The 17587-nt window shown below is 39.8% G+C and overlaps 1 protein-coding gene across 1 annotated transcript in view; it reads right to left on the bottom strand.

Moving 5' to 3' along the window:
- Positions 1-7316: 7316 nt before the first annotated feature.
- LOC117297581 (midnolin-like) overlaps positions 7317-17587 on the bottom strand; it is a 29710-nt gene continuing 19439 nt past the window's right edge. Inside the window, exons 4-7 of the mRNA XM_033780685.1 lie at positions 11702-11926; positions 11025-11277; positions 10443-10679; positions 7317-9831 (exon numbers count right to left, since the gene is read on the bottom strand). Of these exons, the coding sequence (XP_033636576.1) occupies positions 9590-9831; positions 10443-10679; positions 11025-11277; positions 11702-11926 (957 nt within the window). The 3' untranslated portion in view covers positions 7317-9589. The remainder of the gene's footprint in view (positions 9832-10442; positions 10680-11024; positions 11278-11701; positions 11927-17587) is intronic.

Below are 17587 nucleotides of genomic sequence, written 5' to 3'. Positions count from 1 at the left end.
TGAACATTACAATGAAAGTGACTGCACCCAATTTATGAAGTACTACGTTGTACCCATGATGCCAAGATTCTAATTGATTAATTAATTAATAGACGAACATTGATTGCTTTTATGGACTGAAACAAATCTTATTAGAATCAGTGTATTTTTCTACACATAATATGATATTTAGGAAACTAAGAAATAAATTATTTAGAAGTTATTGTGTTTTTGACCAGTTTAAAGTATAGATTTGAAGAGCCATTGTGTTTGTGCACAGACACAAAACGTGCATTACATGACGTCATGGTGACGTCGTCCAGAATTTTATGTCGGAAATCACATTAACAGGACCTGACTAGTGTATAGCTGAAAAAAGTTTCAGGATCGGCGGTCTACTTTTTGAGATATGGTGTTAACTTGGTTTGCTAATTAAATATTCATAAGCTTAATTGAGGATTATTAATTAACAATTTTAACATTTTTTACGATAAGAATTAAGCTTATGTTCTAAGCTTCAATTTGGTATAATAAACTCACTCTTTCGTATTATGGTTTAGGAGATTAGGCTGCCGCAAAAACGTGTACAAACACTATGGGATTTAGGGAGAAACAAAGAATAATAATAAATATAACTGGAAAAAAAGTTTCAAAAAGTTGTGTAGCTCTTGGTATTAGGTCACACTTCCCGGTTGACCCACAAGTAAAGGTCAAAATGGGCCCACAGCTACCAAAGACTAATCTGCAATGCCAAGGAGTCTATAACTGAAAAAGTTTAAGCAATCGGTTGTAAAGATCTTGATATATAGTCCCACTTCCGGTTGCCCAGAAGTAGAGGTCAACATAGGGTCACAGTTTTTCAAAGTTAATATTTATTGCCTTAGAGTCTATAACTGAAGTTTGAACATTGGCTTTGTACTTCTTGAGATATTGGCCCACTTCCGGTCGACCCGGAAGTAAAGGTCAACATGGGGTCAAATGTGTTTCAAACTAATCTTGAATGTCCAAGGAGTCTATAACTGAAAAAAGTTTGAAAATCGGTTGTATATTTCTTGAGATATGGTCCCACTTCCGGTTGACCCGGAAGTAGAGGTCAACTTGAGGTCACGGTTTGTCAAAAGTTATATTTTTATGCCTAAGGAGTTTATAACTGAAAAAAGTTTTATAATCTGGTGTATAGTTCTTGAGATATGGTCCCACTTCCGGCCGACCCGGAAGTAGGGGTCAACTTGAGGTCACGATTTTTCAAAATTAATCTCCAATCCCCAAAGAGTCTTTAGCAACAAACAGTCTTAAAATCGGCTGTATACTTCTTGAGATATGGTGCTGCAAAGATTTTCTGATTGAATATGCAAATGAGGGTCATGTGGTTAATTAGTTACTAGTTGCCATTTTTCAAAAACAAATTAAAGATGCAAACATCACGACATCGTCTTCTCAGACTCTCCCCAAGAGTCCTCAACCCATACAGGTCCGCAGTGTGTTGTAAGAGCCATAGAGATGTTTAAACATTGCAATGAAAGTGACTGCACCCAACTTATGAAGTACTACGTTGTACCCATGATGCCAATATTCTAATTGATTAATTAATTAATAGACGAACATTGATTGCTTTTATGGACTGAAACAAATCTTATTAGAATCAGTGTATTTTTCTACACATAATATGATATTTAGGAAACTAACAAATAAATTATTTAGAAGTTATTGTGTTTTTGACCAGTTTAAAGTATAGATTTGAAGAGCCATTGTGTTTGTGCACAGACACAAAACGTGCATTACATGACGTCATGGTGACGTCGTCCAGAATTTTATGTCGGAAATCACATTAACAGGACCTGACTAGTGTATAGCTGAAAAAAGTTTCAGGATCGGCGGTCTACTTTTTGAGATATGGTGTTAACTAGGTTTGCTAATTAGATATTCATAAGCTTAATTAAGGCTTATTAATTAACAATTTTAATTTTTTTTTACGATAAGAATTAAGCTTATGTTCTAAGCTTCAATTTGGTATAATAAACTCACTCTTTCGTATTATGGTTTAGGAGATTAGGCTGCCACAAAAACGTGTACAAACACTATGGGATTTAGGGAGAAACAAAGAATAATAATAATAAAAATAATAAAAATCTCGACGAAAACAATAGCTGTTCCGACTGGATCGGAACAGCTAATAAAAACAATAAAAATCTAGACGAAAACAATACCTGTTCCGACGGACGGTCGGAACAGCTAAAAAGGGCCAGACAACACACAGTCAGTGGTACGTATTACAAAGACAAAAAAGGGCCAGACAAAATTACTCAGTCAGTGTTTTACGACAGTTTACAAAAATGCTATAAAAACCTGACCAAAATTAATTACAATTTCAATGTCATTACAATTTCAATGGCATTTTATATTCAGCGTTCAATGGTCGTAAAACTGTATTGTTATACCTCGGTAACAAACTGTGAAGTTTGATTGGTCGAGAACCAATCATGTGACGCGCAACAAAATGCATGTTACGTGGCTCGACAGGCCGGGTAACATGAAAAGTGATGTACACCAGTGTACATCACCTTGATCGTTCCCAGCGTTGGTGGATTTCCAGCGCTGTGTACAAAACAACCGCGGGTTTGAGGGAATTGTCACCCTCGGCTTCGCCTCGGGTTCCATTTTTCGCCATGGACCCCTTCACAACGTGTAACAATTGTATACTGGTAACTGCTAGCTACATACACGGTACACCCATTCCTCCATGGTACACCATGGACTAATGTAGATTAATATTAGATAGCATGCCAAGGAATCCTGAATCAGAGTCAGACAACACCAAACACACAGTCATGACGGGTCGCACTAAATACCGACAACTCACGACCCCTCACGACAACAATTGTTTAATGCACTTTAACAGAACATTTGAACACAATTCAACCGGTAAATATATGCACAAGAGGCATATGCACCCAAATCTCTTTCAAACTGTTGAAAAATTGTATTTTTAAGTGTACAAAAAGTGTTTTTTTTACACCGAATTTAGTAACGAACGGAAATATCCGCCATGTTGTCTTTCAACGTACTTGGACGATTCCATTACACTGCAGGGGTGATACAATATTCAAGATGATTATTTACCATTTTATGTGCCTCTCATAGTCCCCATAGAGTTTAAAAAAATATTATATTTAAATCTTCCACTTTTATTGAATTCCAGTGTGTTGGCTTAGTTACTAACAAGAAGAAAAAAAAACAGCAGCTAAAACCAAAAAGAAAACAATACAACTCAGCCCTCAGAAATTACTCATGCCCCCTGCGGTGTAATACTATAGAATCGTCCACATACGTCGAAAGACAACATGGCGAATATTTCCGTTTGCTACTAAATTCGGGGTAAAAAAAACATTTTTTTACAGTTAAAAGAACAAAATTTGCAACAGGTTAAAAGTGGTTTAGATGCATATGACTCTTGTGCATATATTTAACGGTTGACTGATGTTCAAATGTTTTGTTGAAGTGCATTTAAAAATTGTTGTCGTGAGTTGTTGTGAGTTGTCGGTATTTAGTGCGACCGATGATGAATCCATACACAAATACTAGTATTAAACCGTACCTTCATCAAAATAAAGTATCATTTCAAACAAATAACTTTATAATTAACAAGCGTTCAACTTCATGAATCGAACCCCCCCCCCCCCCATGAATCATGGTCGTAATAAACAGAAGATTCAATTAAACAAGATTTGCATTTCAATATTGTTTACTGTCTATGCACCACACTACTCCTGCTAACTCAATACAAACAAAACCCCAGAATGAATAGGGCACCAGACTTACCGCTGTTTTGCAGAAAATGTGAAGAAAATCTTGACGAAAGTTAAATGCTCCCAAATATCACATGACTCCGATAGTAACTTTGTGCGCCAGTATCCAGTAAATGTGAAGTAATTATTCACTTCAGAAAGAGCATCTCCACTTCAAAGATCGCTGTAACAATGTTCCATTGCGGGGGGAAATTTGGTGGCGTGTGTTCACAGTTCTGTTCTGTTGTACACAGGCGATGAAGCAGTCACTCAATGTATGCACGTAGTTTTCATTTTAGTGCATGCATAGTGTTTCATAGCCATAGACTAGACCAATGCTAGAGTACGTGTGCATCGGTGTACGGTATCCAAGAACACTCGGATTGTTATTGTTGTTACAATGTCACCACCTTCATGCGCATGCGCGTGGACATGATCCTGTGGTCATCCACCATGCAGCCGATGAAAGCATAAACTATTTGCATGTTACCATGACAACATCTCATTTAATCATTATTTTTCCCAAACTTAGCGGGAGTGCACATTCAAAAGTTATTACGTTTCGTTCCGAATTTGAAGGGTTTGTAAGTACAGTATACAGTGGCTATTATGCTAATTATGATTAGGCCTACAAAAATAATGTTCGTGTATGGTTACCTTGTAGCAATAGAGGGCGCACTTCATGTTGCCATAGGAGTAGAGAAAAGGCCTACTATGCGAAGTTAGTTAGTATTTTGCATGATTTCATCTTAGGACAGTTTCACTAAAAAAACACATTCATATTCGATTTTTCTGTGCGCCTATTATGATTATTCTCCTTAAAAATAATCGGCCCTACATTCAACACGAAACAATTATTGTTAGGTCTAGTGTCGTTGCACGTGTAGGGCTATGAATAACTCAGAAGGGTCGAAACGTCGTCTCATTAACTATTTGTTGCGACTTTATAAAAGAAACTCTAGGAAACCTTATAATGATGCTGATAATGATTTAGTTTTGTAACAGGTCCCATCATCATCCGACAGAAGGGATACTGATTCAAATCGACAACATAACTGCACCATTTTTAATGATTGTCTTCCGCCATCATCATCTTTCGGCAAAGACAGGCGTCCGTGACCGCCTCGCAACCTCAAGTAGGCTAATGGGGCACACTCCTGGAGTCGCCACTTTTACCGGTTCTCTTTCGTTTCTGCTCTTCTCTCTCTCTCCTACGCTTAAAGGGAGGTACACGTTTGATAACTACTCAAAACAAATAATATTAACCTAAAAACTGAGTTGCTAGTTACTACCAACTCAGTTTTTAGGTTAATATACTAGTACGAGAATTGGAAAGCTGTTTATAGTACAAAACATTGTGGGAAACCCCTCTTGAGTAACGTAGTTTTTTTAGAAAGAGGTAAATTATCACTAATTAAAATTTGATATTAAAAGACTTCTAGCTAGAAGTCTTGTATTCCTCTCTGAAAGCACACATATTCTTCCAACAAGGGTGTTTTTTCTGTCATCACTTTCTCGCAACTTAAATGACCAACATTGAGCCCAAGTTTTCACAGATTTTTTATTTTATGCTTATGATGGGATGCACCACGTGTGAGCACTGGTCTTTGACAATTACTAAACATGTACAGTGTCTTTATAAAGTGTGACACTGTCTACCTAGCGCAGCTTAGGGCGGCCTCATTGCCTAAAAAAATGTACCTGTAATTTTTTAGGCAGACCATGGAGGTAGTCTACCTCCTCCATGGGCAGACCATCAATTACGGCGGGTAGCCTTCCCGCCTCATCACATCACAGCACTTTGCCTCCATCTCTCTAACACCTTTCGCAATACATTGGCTTGGCGATCTTTCCTTTCCGCTTCCCAAGTTACAGCTTTTATGGTGCATGTCGTTTGCACCAATTCCCAAGTGAGCCTCGTAGTGAGCCTCGTAGCGTAATAATGTCCCTGGTTTTGGGGTAACCCATACCTTGGTTATGATTTATGATGCAAACAATAATAATTGTCTTGGGTAATTGACTTAAACTTTGTGGGGGGGGGGGCGGGGGTATGGGGTGGGGGCCATGGGAACGTGTCTCGTATTCTTATCACAAACGTAGGGGGATCACCATATCTAAGATGGCCGCTTTTCTATTTGTGTTTTATAGTGCTTTTGTCTCTATGGTAGCTTCAACCATGTGTTTTGGGGAAAAACGAATGAACAAACAAATCTAGCACAAACAAATTAACAAACAAATCTAGTCAAGGATTGGCTATAACCCTAGCTTGCGGGCTAGGTCGACGGGTCTCGGTTATAAGCCATCTCTATCACCTGTTCATAGCGCCCTCATTCCACCATCAAAGTCAAACGTTATGATTTTTTGGTCACACTTAAGTTATATAGCGCCCTCATTTTGAGGTATAAATCCAGGCACTGAAATTCTTGAAGTTGGGGCACGCGCCCAGGGTCGGCTCAAAATATCAAGCCACCAGACGAGTTAATACGTTTTGTTTCTTCTCGTAATTTACTTCCGCGGAAATGTAAGTAAAATATCAAGCCACCAGACGAGTTAATACGTTTTGTTTCTTCTCATAATTTACTTCCGCGGAAATGTAAGTAATCTTCCGGCTGGTTGTCCTCAGTTTATACTAATGTCGATTCATCTCTTACGTTTTTATTGTATTCCGAATGATTAAAGGCAGTGGACACTATTGGTAATTACTCAAAATATTTATTGGCATACAACCTTTCTTGGTGACGAGTAATGGGGAGAGGTTGATGGTATAAAACATTGTGAGAAACGGCTCCCTCTGAAGTGCCATAGTTTTCGAGAAAGAAGTAATTTTCCACGAATTTGATTTCGAGACCTCAGATTTAGAACTTGAGGTCTCGAAATCAAGCATCTAAACGCACACAACTTCGTGTGACAAGGGTTATTTTTCTTTCACTATTATCTCGCAACTTCGACGACCGATTGAGCTAAAATTTTCACAGGTTTGTTATTTTATGCATTTGTTGAGATACACCAACTGTGAAGGCTAGTCTTTGAGAATTACCAATAGTGTCCACTGTCTTTAATTTGTCAGTAAAACAAAATATGTATTTTGAGCAATATACAATGAGCATTACAGTAAATACACACTCAAGATGTCTTGGTTATCGAAAACAGACGACGTTCAAATTTACACCATTCATCTTTAGGAGAACTGTAGTCACTTCAAAAACTGATGTTGATGAAAGAGTTTGTGCTGATGTTGGTTTATATGCTGCAGAATGACTGTTTGGAAGTTGTATACTTTTAAAGCAGAAAACAATGAACTAAAACAAACTTTAAAAACGATTGATTGGAAAAGCAATGCGCCCGCTCGGCCGGCCACAAAGCATTTTATCGAGTACGATGATACTTTAACTAAGGATTATTTGTATCTTTAAGTAAAAAGTCAATTCTTTTAATAAATCCTTTCCCAATGAAATTAATAATTGTAAGATTTTCTTACTCTGTTGAGGGGAACAACACAACGCGTAATGTTAAACAACTAGAAACAATAATAACAAAGCTTTGCAATGTTTGTAAAGTTAGTCCCGCTTTTCTTTATTATTTCGACATTTACTTTGTCTTTCCCTTTCTATAACGGCTCCCAAAACAATATATACACAGACATTGGTAGACTGACCTCAATTAAACGTTGAGGGCGGTGTTTAACTCTTATGCTAGTCATAATTTGAGATATGACAAACTTAAATGTCGTAATCAAAGAACGAATAATAATCTTGTAGTGAAAATATAGGTTTGTCTCGCCTTCTCGCCCAATCAAAATAATGAATAAACATCGTCTATAATTACGTCACACATGACGTCATCAACCCCTTAAACTGAACATAAACATAAATTCCCTGTCAATTTAAACGAAAATCAGGGTCTTTTGTAAAGTTGTGTTTTCTTCATTGTAAAGACGATGTATTGTTCATTGTTTTTGATTGGCTGAGAGATTGTCGTCATAGCAACAATAAAGCGAGGCAAGTCAACTGTATACTTAGAAATAAAAAAAGTGTCTTCACACTTTGTTTTCATTGCAATAGTATAGGCAACGCGATGTTAATTATAGGCTTTCAAATGCGCCTTTTTTAGATCGAGTATGTAATAATAACAATAATATTAATAATATACAAATATCACAATTTGTACTGGAAGAATCGTTTATCCGAACTCTCGGTTTCGGTCATCAATTCACACAAATTCTCACAATTTCTCACGCAAGTATAACGCCAAGTTCACCACTTTGTTTTTTTATACGATAAGAAGTTCACCCACCACGGCTGCAAAAATTGCGTACAAAAACAGTTTATAACTCGCATCAGCCGCAGCCGGGGTCACTCTGTCTAATCTAAGGTCAAATGGGTGTTGACACCGGCCTAGCCTAGGGCTAAATGGGTGTTGACACCGGCCTAGCCTAGGGCTAAAAATACTTACATTACTACTTTTTACTCAACCCCATCCAGAGGTGATTTGGTTAGTTCTCTCTCGAGTCTAAGAGGCGGCGACATTTCTCCGATTTATGTCCACCACAGCTTCGGAATTTTTGGAAATGTATAAAATTATTATCAATTATCAGAATAATGGTATCTTAATCAATTGACGATATCGTGGAATCGATCAGAAACCGATTGATCCTTTATCGTATAAAAATTATCAATAATCTTTAAAAGAGAAGAAAAAAGTAAACTTATCTGCAATAATCGACTTATAATATTTGTGCAATTAATACTGCTTAAATCCACACACAAGTGAAATAACAAAACAAAAGTCTCTAAACGAGTGCCAAGAATTAAACCATTACAGAACCTAAACTCCTGATTAAAATGTGAGTCAAAACAAAAAAATTATACAACCGCCAGTAAACTAACGAAAGGTCAAAGTATGAACCTGCAAATGAAAAATAGTATGGTACGTTCTACAGTCATGCCATTTGTATTGGTTTGTGTGTGAGGAGAAAGGCGGTAACCAGACTTTTAGACAGAATGTACCCCAAGAACAGTTACTAACAATAGTCTACCGACTAACAAAACACATGCCTACATTAGTTTATCTCACCAAATACAAAAAGTTGAATTACTATACACACCGATATGTAGGCTGGTTGATACATAATCACTGTTTGCCTTTACATCAGATATATTACAAAATAACCTGTTTTGTTTACTTAAATAATACGAAGTTAGAAATAGATGTCCCTATGTCACAAGCGAACCAGTTCGGTGACAGTCTAATGATGAAAGATCAAAAAAATTAATTGCATTATTTAACTTGAATAATTTCTTTAATAATTACATCAAGCGAACCTTCAGTTCTTTCTCTTTCTACCCTGATCTTTTCATGCCGGATTGTACAAGCAGTATCCCTTGATCCCATGCAATTAAGTAAGACAACAGCCCTAGCCGTGTCACTTTAATTTAAAACGCTAACAATACTGTACCACACAAGAGTCTCATTCTAAGTAAAGTCCACTTTCCACAATACCTGCAGCGGTTACACTGGATTTGAGAGTGCTGTTATAACCAACATTCCAATGCCTATAGCTACCATCACACAGTGCTTCGGCAGTCCTCGCTCGCCACCACTCTGTGCAAGCACAGTCTATTGTACATAAGTCCGAAGCCTGATTCGTTGTCTTTTGTTTTTCCCCGCTAAGACAACGCAATACTCTCCATCGAAGTTTCCCCCACTCTTCATCTTGGGAACTCCAAATTATACGTCAATTTTGTTTGGTCCCAGCATCACAGCCAGTTATTGCCATAAACTTCAGGTGTCCTGCCCGTGGTATATCGAGGCAGATGCTGAGACTTTCATACAGCTAGGTAGTCCTGCTTGAGGGCCGGGTAGCAGTTCTCGGAGATGGCCCTCTCCTTGCTGTTCTCGCCCTTCTCGACGAACATGGCGTGTTTATGGCAGTTTTGGTGGGCCTGGTACGGGCCTCGCGTCATGCGCCGGGCTTGACGCCGTGCATGTCTCTCTCGCAGCTTCTCCTGTAGATGCGCCATCTTGCTGCGTGTGTGATTGTTCTCCTGCATAATGAACTGCTTCTTTTCTGTTAAAAAAATGCAAATAAACAAACAAACAATGAGTTATAAGTCCAAACACATGACTGCTTTTGAATGTCTCGTATAAATGCGAAAGAGGGTCTGCCAACTCCATTTAAAAAACCAAAAAGTATAACAATCATAGTCACTTTTGGAAAACAGACCAAAAGATAGCAAGTTAGTGAGTACCTTCCAAATGAAAGGAATGGTTAACGACTGAGACGCAAAGATAGAAAATGGCAGATTAAGTCATTCTTAAATAATGGTGGACACTTAACCCTAGTTACACCATTAGGTTTGGATAAACCTTTCTTTACACCCAAACCAACCAGTGCACTCCTATTAAAGAGTCTCACAAAAAAGGCTAATCACTCATTATAGGTCCATCTCACAAGAGGCAACCTTTACAGGTTGAGGTAACCAACTGCAGTGCATGCCTAGCACATAAGTCAATTTTTCAAACAATGTCTCACAATTTTCAAGAATAATATATGTGAACATGCAAATGAGAATGGATTGTCTTCTTTGTGATTGCCTGGAACTGGTTGCCTGTTGTCTCGTGTGACATGACCTCTTTCTGAGTGCCCTACTTTTAAACTGTCTAGAGATTTCAACCTACCTGGAGGTGTCTGTGGTCTAGCCGGTACACTACTCGTAGGAGTGGCCGCGGCAGCATTGTGTAGTGTTGTTCTTGGAGCAGTGTGAGGCTGGGTACAAGCCGCTCGTCTCTTCTGCTGGTTGACGTGTTGCCGGTAGAGGGGTGCAGCATGTAGGAGGTCCCCCAGGATGTGGGCGATGGTACTGATGTCTTTCTTCGGTCTGCCCTGGCCATCCTGAACAGCTGCACTCAGAATACCTGAAAGCCACCAAAGGTACAAAAAATGGTCAAACTGAGGTACAGGTTTGATTTACTTAAAGGTCAAAGAGTGGTAGAACTGTGGCGAAAATTTTGTTGGAGGTTCGGAAGTGCCGTTCAGCTAGACTGTACAGCTGTTTAAAAGTTTCAAAATGTATAACAAATTGTTGGTGAACGGTGGTAGATGTTTGGTTGACTAAAAGGTGAAACAATGGGACAAGTGGCAAAGAGTTTGTGGGGGAATTAGCAAGAGAGCTGTCCAACTAAACTACACAGCGGTTTAACAGCACTAACTTTGTATATTATGGTTTATTGTGAAAAATAAAGTCGAAAACCACTCCTTACCTGAAAAAGTTCCGGAGAACACCCCTGGTGAATGTTGTTGTACGCTATCAATGCAGGCTCCAGTCCTCGGCCAAGAAGCTGATGATGATGATGATGATGATGATGTTGATGCAGATGACGACCTGGCATGACCGCAGGGTGACGTCGGGGGTGGTGGTATATTACTCGGGTACTGCTGTTGCGGCCTGCTGGCCAGTGAGGGCGCTACACAAGCTGTCTTGCCGTGGAGGGGGCATTGTGACTGTGGGCATGGCTGTTGGAATGAAGAGGAAGAAGATTTTGAGTACAATTGAAATCGGGGAGTGTTCACACTAATAGAATTGTGTAAATGTCCAGTTTGATAATAATAATAGCAACAATGAGAGACTTTGACACTAGGTGGCAGCAGACTAACCAGGTAAATCTCCATTGTTCCAGTTGTTCTGAGCACGCGCCCATACTAAGAAACATGAATTTACCTGGTAAGTCTACTACCACCTAGCCAGCACCTAGCATCCTCAAAGTACCCTATATGGATACCTCCACGAAAGAAGTAATATTTTTGTCTTATGTTTTTGCTTGTTTGCACATCAAAAATTGTGACTAACATCAACACAAGTTGACTTGCATAAAGAACAAATCTACAAAAAAAGTGTACCTTCTGTTGAAAGAGAGTTTATTAAAAGATAAACCCTTACCGGTAATTCGTCTTTAACAGGCGGTGATGTACACATGGACGCAGCGGGCGTGGCTTGATGGTGATTGACAACCGGCTTGGGTCGGTTGGGCGTGGCTGCCTTGTGGCAGTTCAGGAAGCTGTGCTGACCTGGGTTACCAGCCAATTGAAGCTGAACGAATACCATGTGACTCCCGAGGCGTAGGGCAAGGGTCAGGGGTTGCTTGCCATTGAGAAAGTTGTCCACCTGTGAGTTGGGAACAATCAAAGAAAGGAATTTTTTTGTTTAGAACTACATCTTAGAACTGTAATTTCAAACTCTTTTCTTGTGAGTGAAAATCTTTAACAGATGCAGATTGCATCTTTAAGATTAAAAGAGACTGGAAAACAAAAATGAAAGTAACGGACAAGCTTGTCCATATTATTAGTAGAAATCCAATAACTAAGGTTTGCGGTAACACTATACATAATATCTCCAGAGAAGGAGTTGTGGTGGTTCTACAAAGAATCTGGTGGTTCTACACAAAATCGGGTAGGCAGCTCTACAAAGAACCAGGTAGTTCTACGAAGATCCTTGTAGTTCTACAAAGAGCCTGATAATTCTCCGTGAACACCGGTGGTTCTACCACAAAATTAACTGGTGGTTCTACAAAGAATCTGGTGGCTTTACACAAAATCTGGTAGGTAGTTCTACAAAGAACCAGATCTACAAAGAGCCTTGTAGTTCTACAAGAGCCCGATAGTTCTCCATGAAAACTGGTGGTTCTACCCTACCACCAAAAAAACATGGTGGTTCTACAAAGAACATTGTGCTCCTAAGTAAGACCCAACGTATAACTACTGCATCAATCGCGGCTTTGATTTATATCTAGGAATTTCAAAAAAGATTTGAAAAATGAATTTTAAAAGATACCACAAAGACATTAAACAAAAAGTTTGTATCCACAAATGCAATAATATAACCAGATTAACTGCCATGGACAACGTATAGTAAGAACCTCTTTAAAGAAGTTATAATTTAAAGTAAATACTGGGTCTTTATTTGTTTCTTTTCGGCCTACTGAAATTTAAGTCACGAGACGCTGTCACTAACATCAGGTCAAACCTATATCCACCCATTCGCAAAGGCAAAACTAGTTGTTGATCAATTAAATAACCTGTAATTGACTCGTACAAATTACAGCCACGGCCCCACGTCTAATTTTCTCCCCACGAAATAACAAACATACCGACACAAATTTTGAATGATTACATTTTGAGTATGACATTTATTTTAAAGCTGCACAACACACAGGCCTATAACTCATTAACTCATAGAGATGCTCCAGAAAAGACCTGGTACAGCGAGAATATAAATATCAGATCGCTTCATCTCCACGCACAGCTAGCCTTAAATGTCACAAAAGGTTAACTGCGATAGCGGGTTCGTACCAACCAGTCACGTAAGTGAAACATGATTAAAATGCTCCTGCTCATATCTTTTATTTAGTGTATTGTACATGCAACCGGACAGTGTACGGTTTGTGTACATGCATTATCTTCCCTTCTCCCGCTCGACTCTCCCCCCAATGGCCCTGATACAGCCTGTATGTCGTCAGCACATATGACCATATTTGGCAATGTTCGAAACACGGGCTCTTTGGAAACACGGCTCTTAAAACACACTCGATGCAAAGAGCTTCGGCTTACGGCCTGACATTTGGGAAAAGGCTAAACAATTTGGATTTCACACTAGAGGCGTTGACATATATTTTCAGGGTGTCGTTTCGATTGGCCATGTTTAATAATGAAGCCAGATTGTTTTCCCGCCTTTTGAAGGCGGCGTGTGTAGTTTTTTATTTTTATTTTCGCGCGCTTTTGAATATGACATCTCAATAAGCGCATCTCAATAGAGGGCGTCCGTGCAGATTTATAAGGGCTAAAGATCAACTGTCCGTTTCAAAGTCAAACAATTAGGACATGTAAATAATACAAAGTATTTCATTAAAACACACACTAATCTCATAAGAAACCAAGAGAGTGTTGGGACTTTGGAACTGTTGGATACAGGGGGGGGGGGGTAGGCATGTTAACACTTTTGAAATAGGCTAGTTGTGACGGATAGAGGCAATTGAGATGAACGGGACAAATGAAAGTTTAACAAAAGTTCACTTTTTGAAGTTTTTTATAGCAATTTATTGTCAACATAGAGGACAACGTTATAATCAAAGTTGGAGTAAAGTCTAAATTAATGAAACATTATTTTTGTTTTATTGTAGTCTATTTCATTACATTTTTATTTCCCAGGGAGTAAGACCAGCCGGTTCTCCTCCAAAACCCACTAAGAACCAGACACATCGAAGGGAGACACCGAGCACAACCATGCCGAGGAAACGAAGCCAATTGTATCGGCATCCTCAACGCAGGGTTGAGGTCGGTCTACGCCCTTTTGGCCCCCCAGCAAAGGTTTCAAAATCGACTTCAGATAAAGCGATTCAAGCCCCAAGCTGATCCCTTTTTCGATTTCCTTTTTATTTCAAACCATCATACGATGCAATAGCATTCACTCATCACGGGGCGTACACAGATACCCACCCATTTTTATTAGCACTTCGCCTGAAATGTCAAGGTTCGTTGTCAACGTAAAAAAAAAAAAGTGCTGATCAAAAATGCACCCTAATCCAGCTGACTAAATATCAACACATAGCTAGCTCCATAATGTCAATGCACCGTCGTCGACACACAACAAAAGCCATACTTCCAAGTTCACCATGCTAGCATGGAATCCTTTAGGAAGCTATGATCACGACCCATATTAATATAAAGGAAAACATCCTTGCCCCATCATTTTGTTAATACATATTTTGCGAGCACGGCAAGTTGTCGGATTCGGTTCTACGTCACTGGTGACCTTTTCACCATGTGTGGTGAATCTCTATATCAGTACGCTGGTATGCTAGCCAGGGGGACGACGGAGAAAAAAACTCAAATCTACCTAGATCTCCCAACAGCTGGGGAATTTCAAACCGTTCAAAAAAATATTACACGCTCCAAATAATCTGTTAAAATTTATTGTTCTTAACAGTAAATTAAGTGATGATGGCGAGGGTTTAGTACTGAAACAAAGTATCAAAATCTTCAGTAAAAACTATAGAAGGAACACACATCAACTACTCTGTCAATACGTCGCCATTAATAAATAAATTCTCAAAATGAACTTTGTGAACAATGATGGTAAAGTATTGTCTACGTGCGGGCCTGATATCTTCACGAAGGCAACGGGGCGATTGCCTCCATGCCCCCTGGCCATTGCCTTGGTGCCCTTGAAATGCTTCAGCAGAAACTTACAATTTCCTCATAGGGTGCCATTGTACAATGCCTTTACCATTGAGAAAATGCCATTGTTCCTTTGCCCCTTTCAAAAACAACAGGCCTGGTGTGCGTACATTCGTTGCTTCAGCAGAGTTAACCCCCGACCGAAAGCTCTACCAGGGGGAGCCAGCTTGGGTTGCTACAGAAGCAGTGCAAACGGTGTGACCGCTGGGCGACCCGCCATCCTCGTGACTCAACCTCACCCCCAAAACAAACAAGTCACCGTTTACCCAAAGAAAGTTCGTCAACCCCGTAGGGCAAACCCCTTCATGGGCCTTCAAATCAGAAATAGACGGTGGATTCGTATGGAGTTACTAAGCTATTGTCACCGAACACAATGTTATCGGGTGGAGAGGGAAACGGAACTATAGTACCGGTTTACTCACCACCAATAAACTTTTGTTTTCATTTTGAGTTAACCATAGATGGGTCAACCATAGATGGGTCAAAACCGCTAAAGATTATCTACCTGTGGAAATCACTGACAGCTCTTGAAACGGAACTAGTAACCGGTTAATCACCACCAATAAACCAAATGTACACAAAGTGTTGTTCTCATTCGCACAACATTATGTTGTCTTCATTAGGTCGGGGCAACACCACAACGATTCTCTATACGATATGAAACACATTTGCCATCTCTTGAAAACGGACCTTAAACTGGATACTAGTAACACCATTAATCAAAGTGTAGTTCGCATAACATTTTGTTTTCATGCAAAACCGCGAAGCTACGCGTGAACACCCACTAGAAACTCTTGAACCCCTCAACTCCTATCTTAAGCACACCCTCCACTATAAGCTTCTCCCAACGTGACCCCATTCACCCATCTACATGTACTCGTAGCATCTCCCATGTCGTCATTTTAAGGTCTTGGTGTTTATGACAGCGGTTCATTTACCTGACACGGAGGCGTGAAAGGACGGCCAGCATTTCTCAGAACGCATGCCAACCATCTCCTCATCGCCAAGAAGGGGGGGGGGGGGAGGAAGATATGGAATGCATTATCACAAGGCGCAACGAGGATGATGAGCCCATGAGGGGATGATGCGATTTGCATCCTCTCTTCTAGTTCGCATCAATGAATTCTTGGTGGAATGACGTCACGGTCAGCCTGATCATCAGAGTAAAGAGGAGCAGTTATGAGTGATGGGTGCGAGGGTTGGTTTTAACGATTGGGGACGAGGTTTGGGCGTTCCAACTCTCTATTAAACAGTTGTCATTGGCCGGGTCGAAATTTACGAAACAGTGTCTGTCTAAATCCGGTTCAGACAAAATAAATCTCAGTTGATGTATTTTCTTCGTTATCCATCGGATGCACGAATCCAAACTGAAGCGTAAAAAATAGACTAGCACCAGTCCATGTGTAAGTGTACCAACCATACCAACGTACACCACGCAAAGCAAATACACATATCAAATTCGGATACTTTCCATCAGTGTACTATACGACTTACACAATTAAAGGGGAAGGCACCATGCCAACCTCAATAAGGATGAACGACCTTTGAAAGTCTACCCATGCGAAATAATGTCAATAATGGCCTCCATGTGACCCTAAATTTCAGATTATGATTACTTGTAAAACATAAACCTCGTCTCTCCACCTGCATTAGTTCGATTAAAACTTGACAAAATCTTGGAAATACATCATCAAGATAGCGAGACGGAGACAAAAATCAATCTATTAAGAAATGTTCGCGTGCTTGCTTGGAATTTCAAGGGTCTTACTGACCTTCGACCTATATCAGGAGCGTCTGAGATACCATTCGATGACGTCAAACAGGACATTGCCATACACGCTACCCCCTCTATCGACCTAAACCAAGTCAACCGCGGATACGTCGGGTATCGATGACTTTGATAAAAATGGCACTGTAGTGGCATGGTGCGAGGCACGGATTTGAAATAGGCACAGTGACTCAAACAATCTTCGCGCCTTTTTGTTATCTAACTGTTGCAGCATATTGCATTTGAAATGTAGAAAAATATGGGTTAAACTTTACATCCACTATGACCGTATCCAAATTGGAGACTTTTGGGACGCTTGGTGGCAGCAGACTTACCAGGTAAAATCGATTGTTCTCTGTAATTTGCACATGCTCAACAGATGCAACGTAGCGGAAATCTAGCTATAGCCGTAACTGTAGCCTCTTATTCAGGCACGGCCTATCACGAATGCAGGTTCAAGCCCGTGCGCTAATGATCTAATGGGATACTTCGTTTTAATTACATGTTGGTGCGGATCAAAAAGAAGGTAGACTTGAAGCAGTCGTTTCTCCTCGCATTCATGTGGTTATTCAAAGTTATACATGTAACCACATGAATGCGAGGAGAAACGACTGCTTCAAGTCTACCTTCTATTTGATCCGCACCAACATGTAATTAAAAAGAAGTAACTTCCTCACGTCTAAAAAGATTTACTGGTGAACTTTTGGTTGTTGTCATCACCTTGAAGACAAAAAATGCAAACTTGTGGGACAGTGATGTTTACTTCCCGCTGCGTTCACTGAAACACCGGGACAGTAATATTTACGCCGGAGGAGGAAATCCGTT

The sequence above is a fragment of the Asterias rubens genome, chromosome 12 (assembly GCF_902459465.1).
Source record: "Asterias rubens chromosome 12, eAstRub1.3, whole genome shotgun sequence".
Taxonomy (NCBI): domain Eukaryota; kingdom Metazoa; phylum Echinodermata; class Asteroidea; order Forcipulatida; family Asteriidae; genus Asterias; species Asterias rubens.
This window is presented reverse-complemented; position numbering and strand designations above follow the sequence as displayed.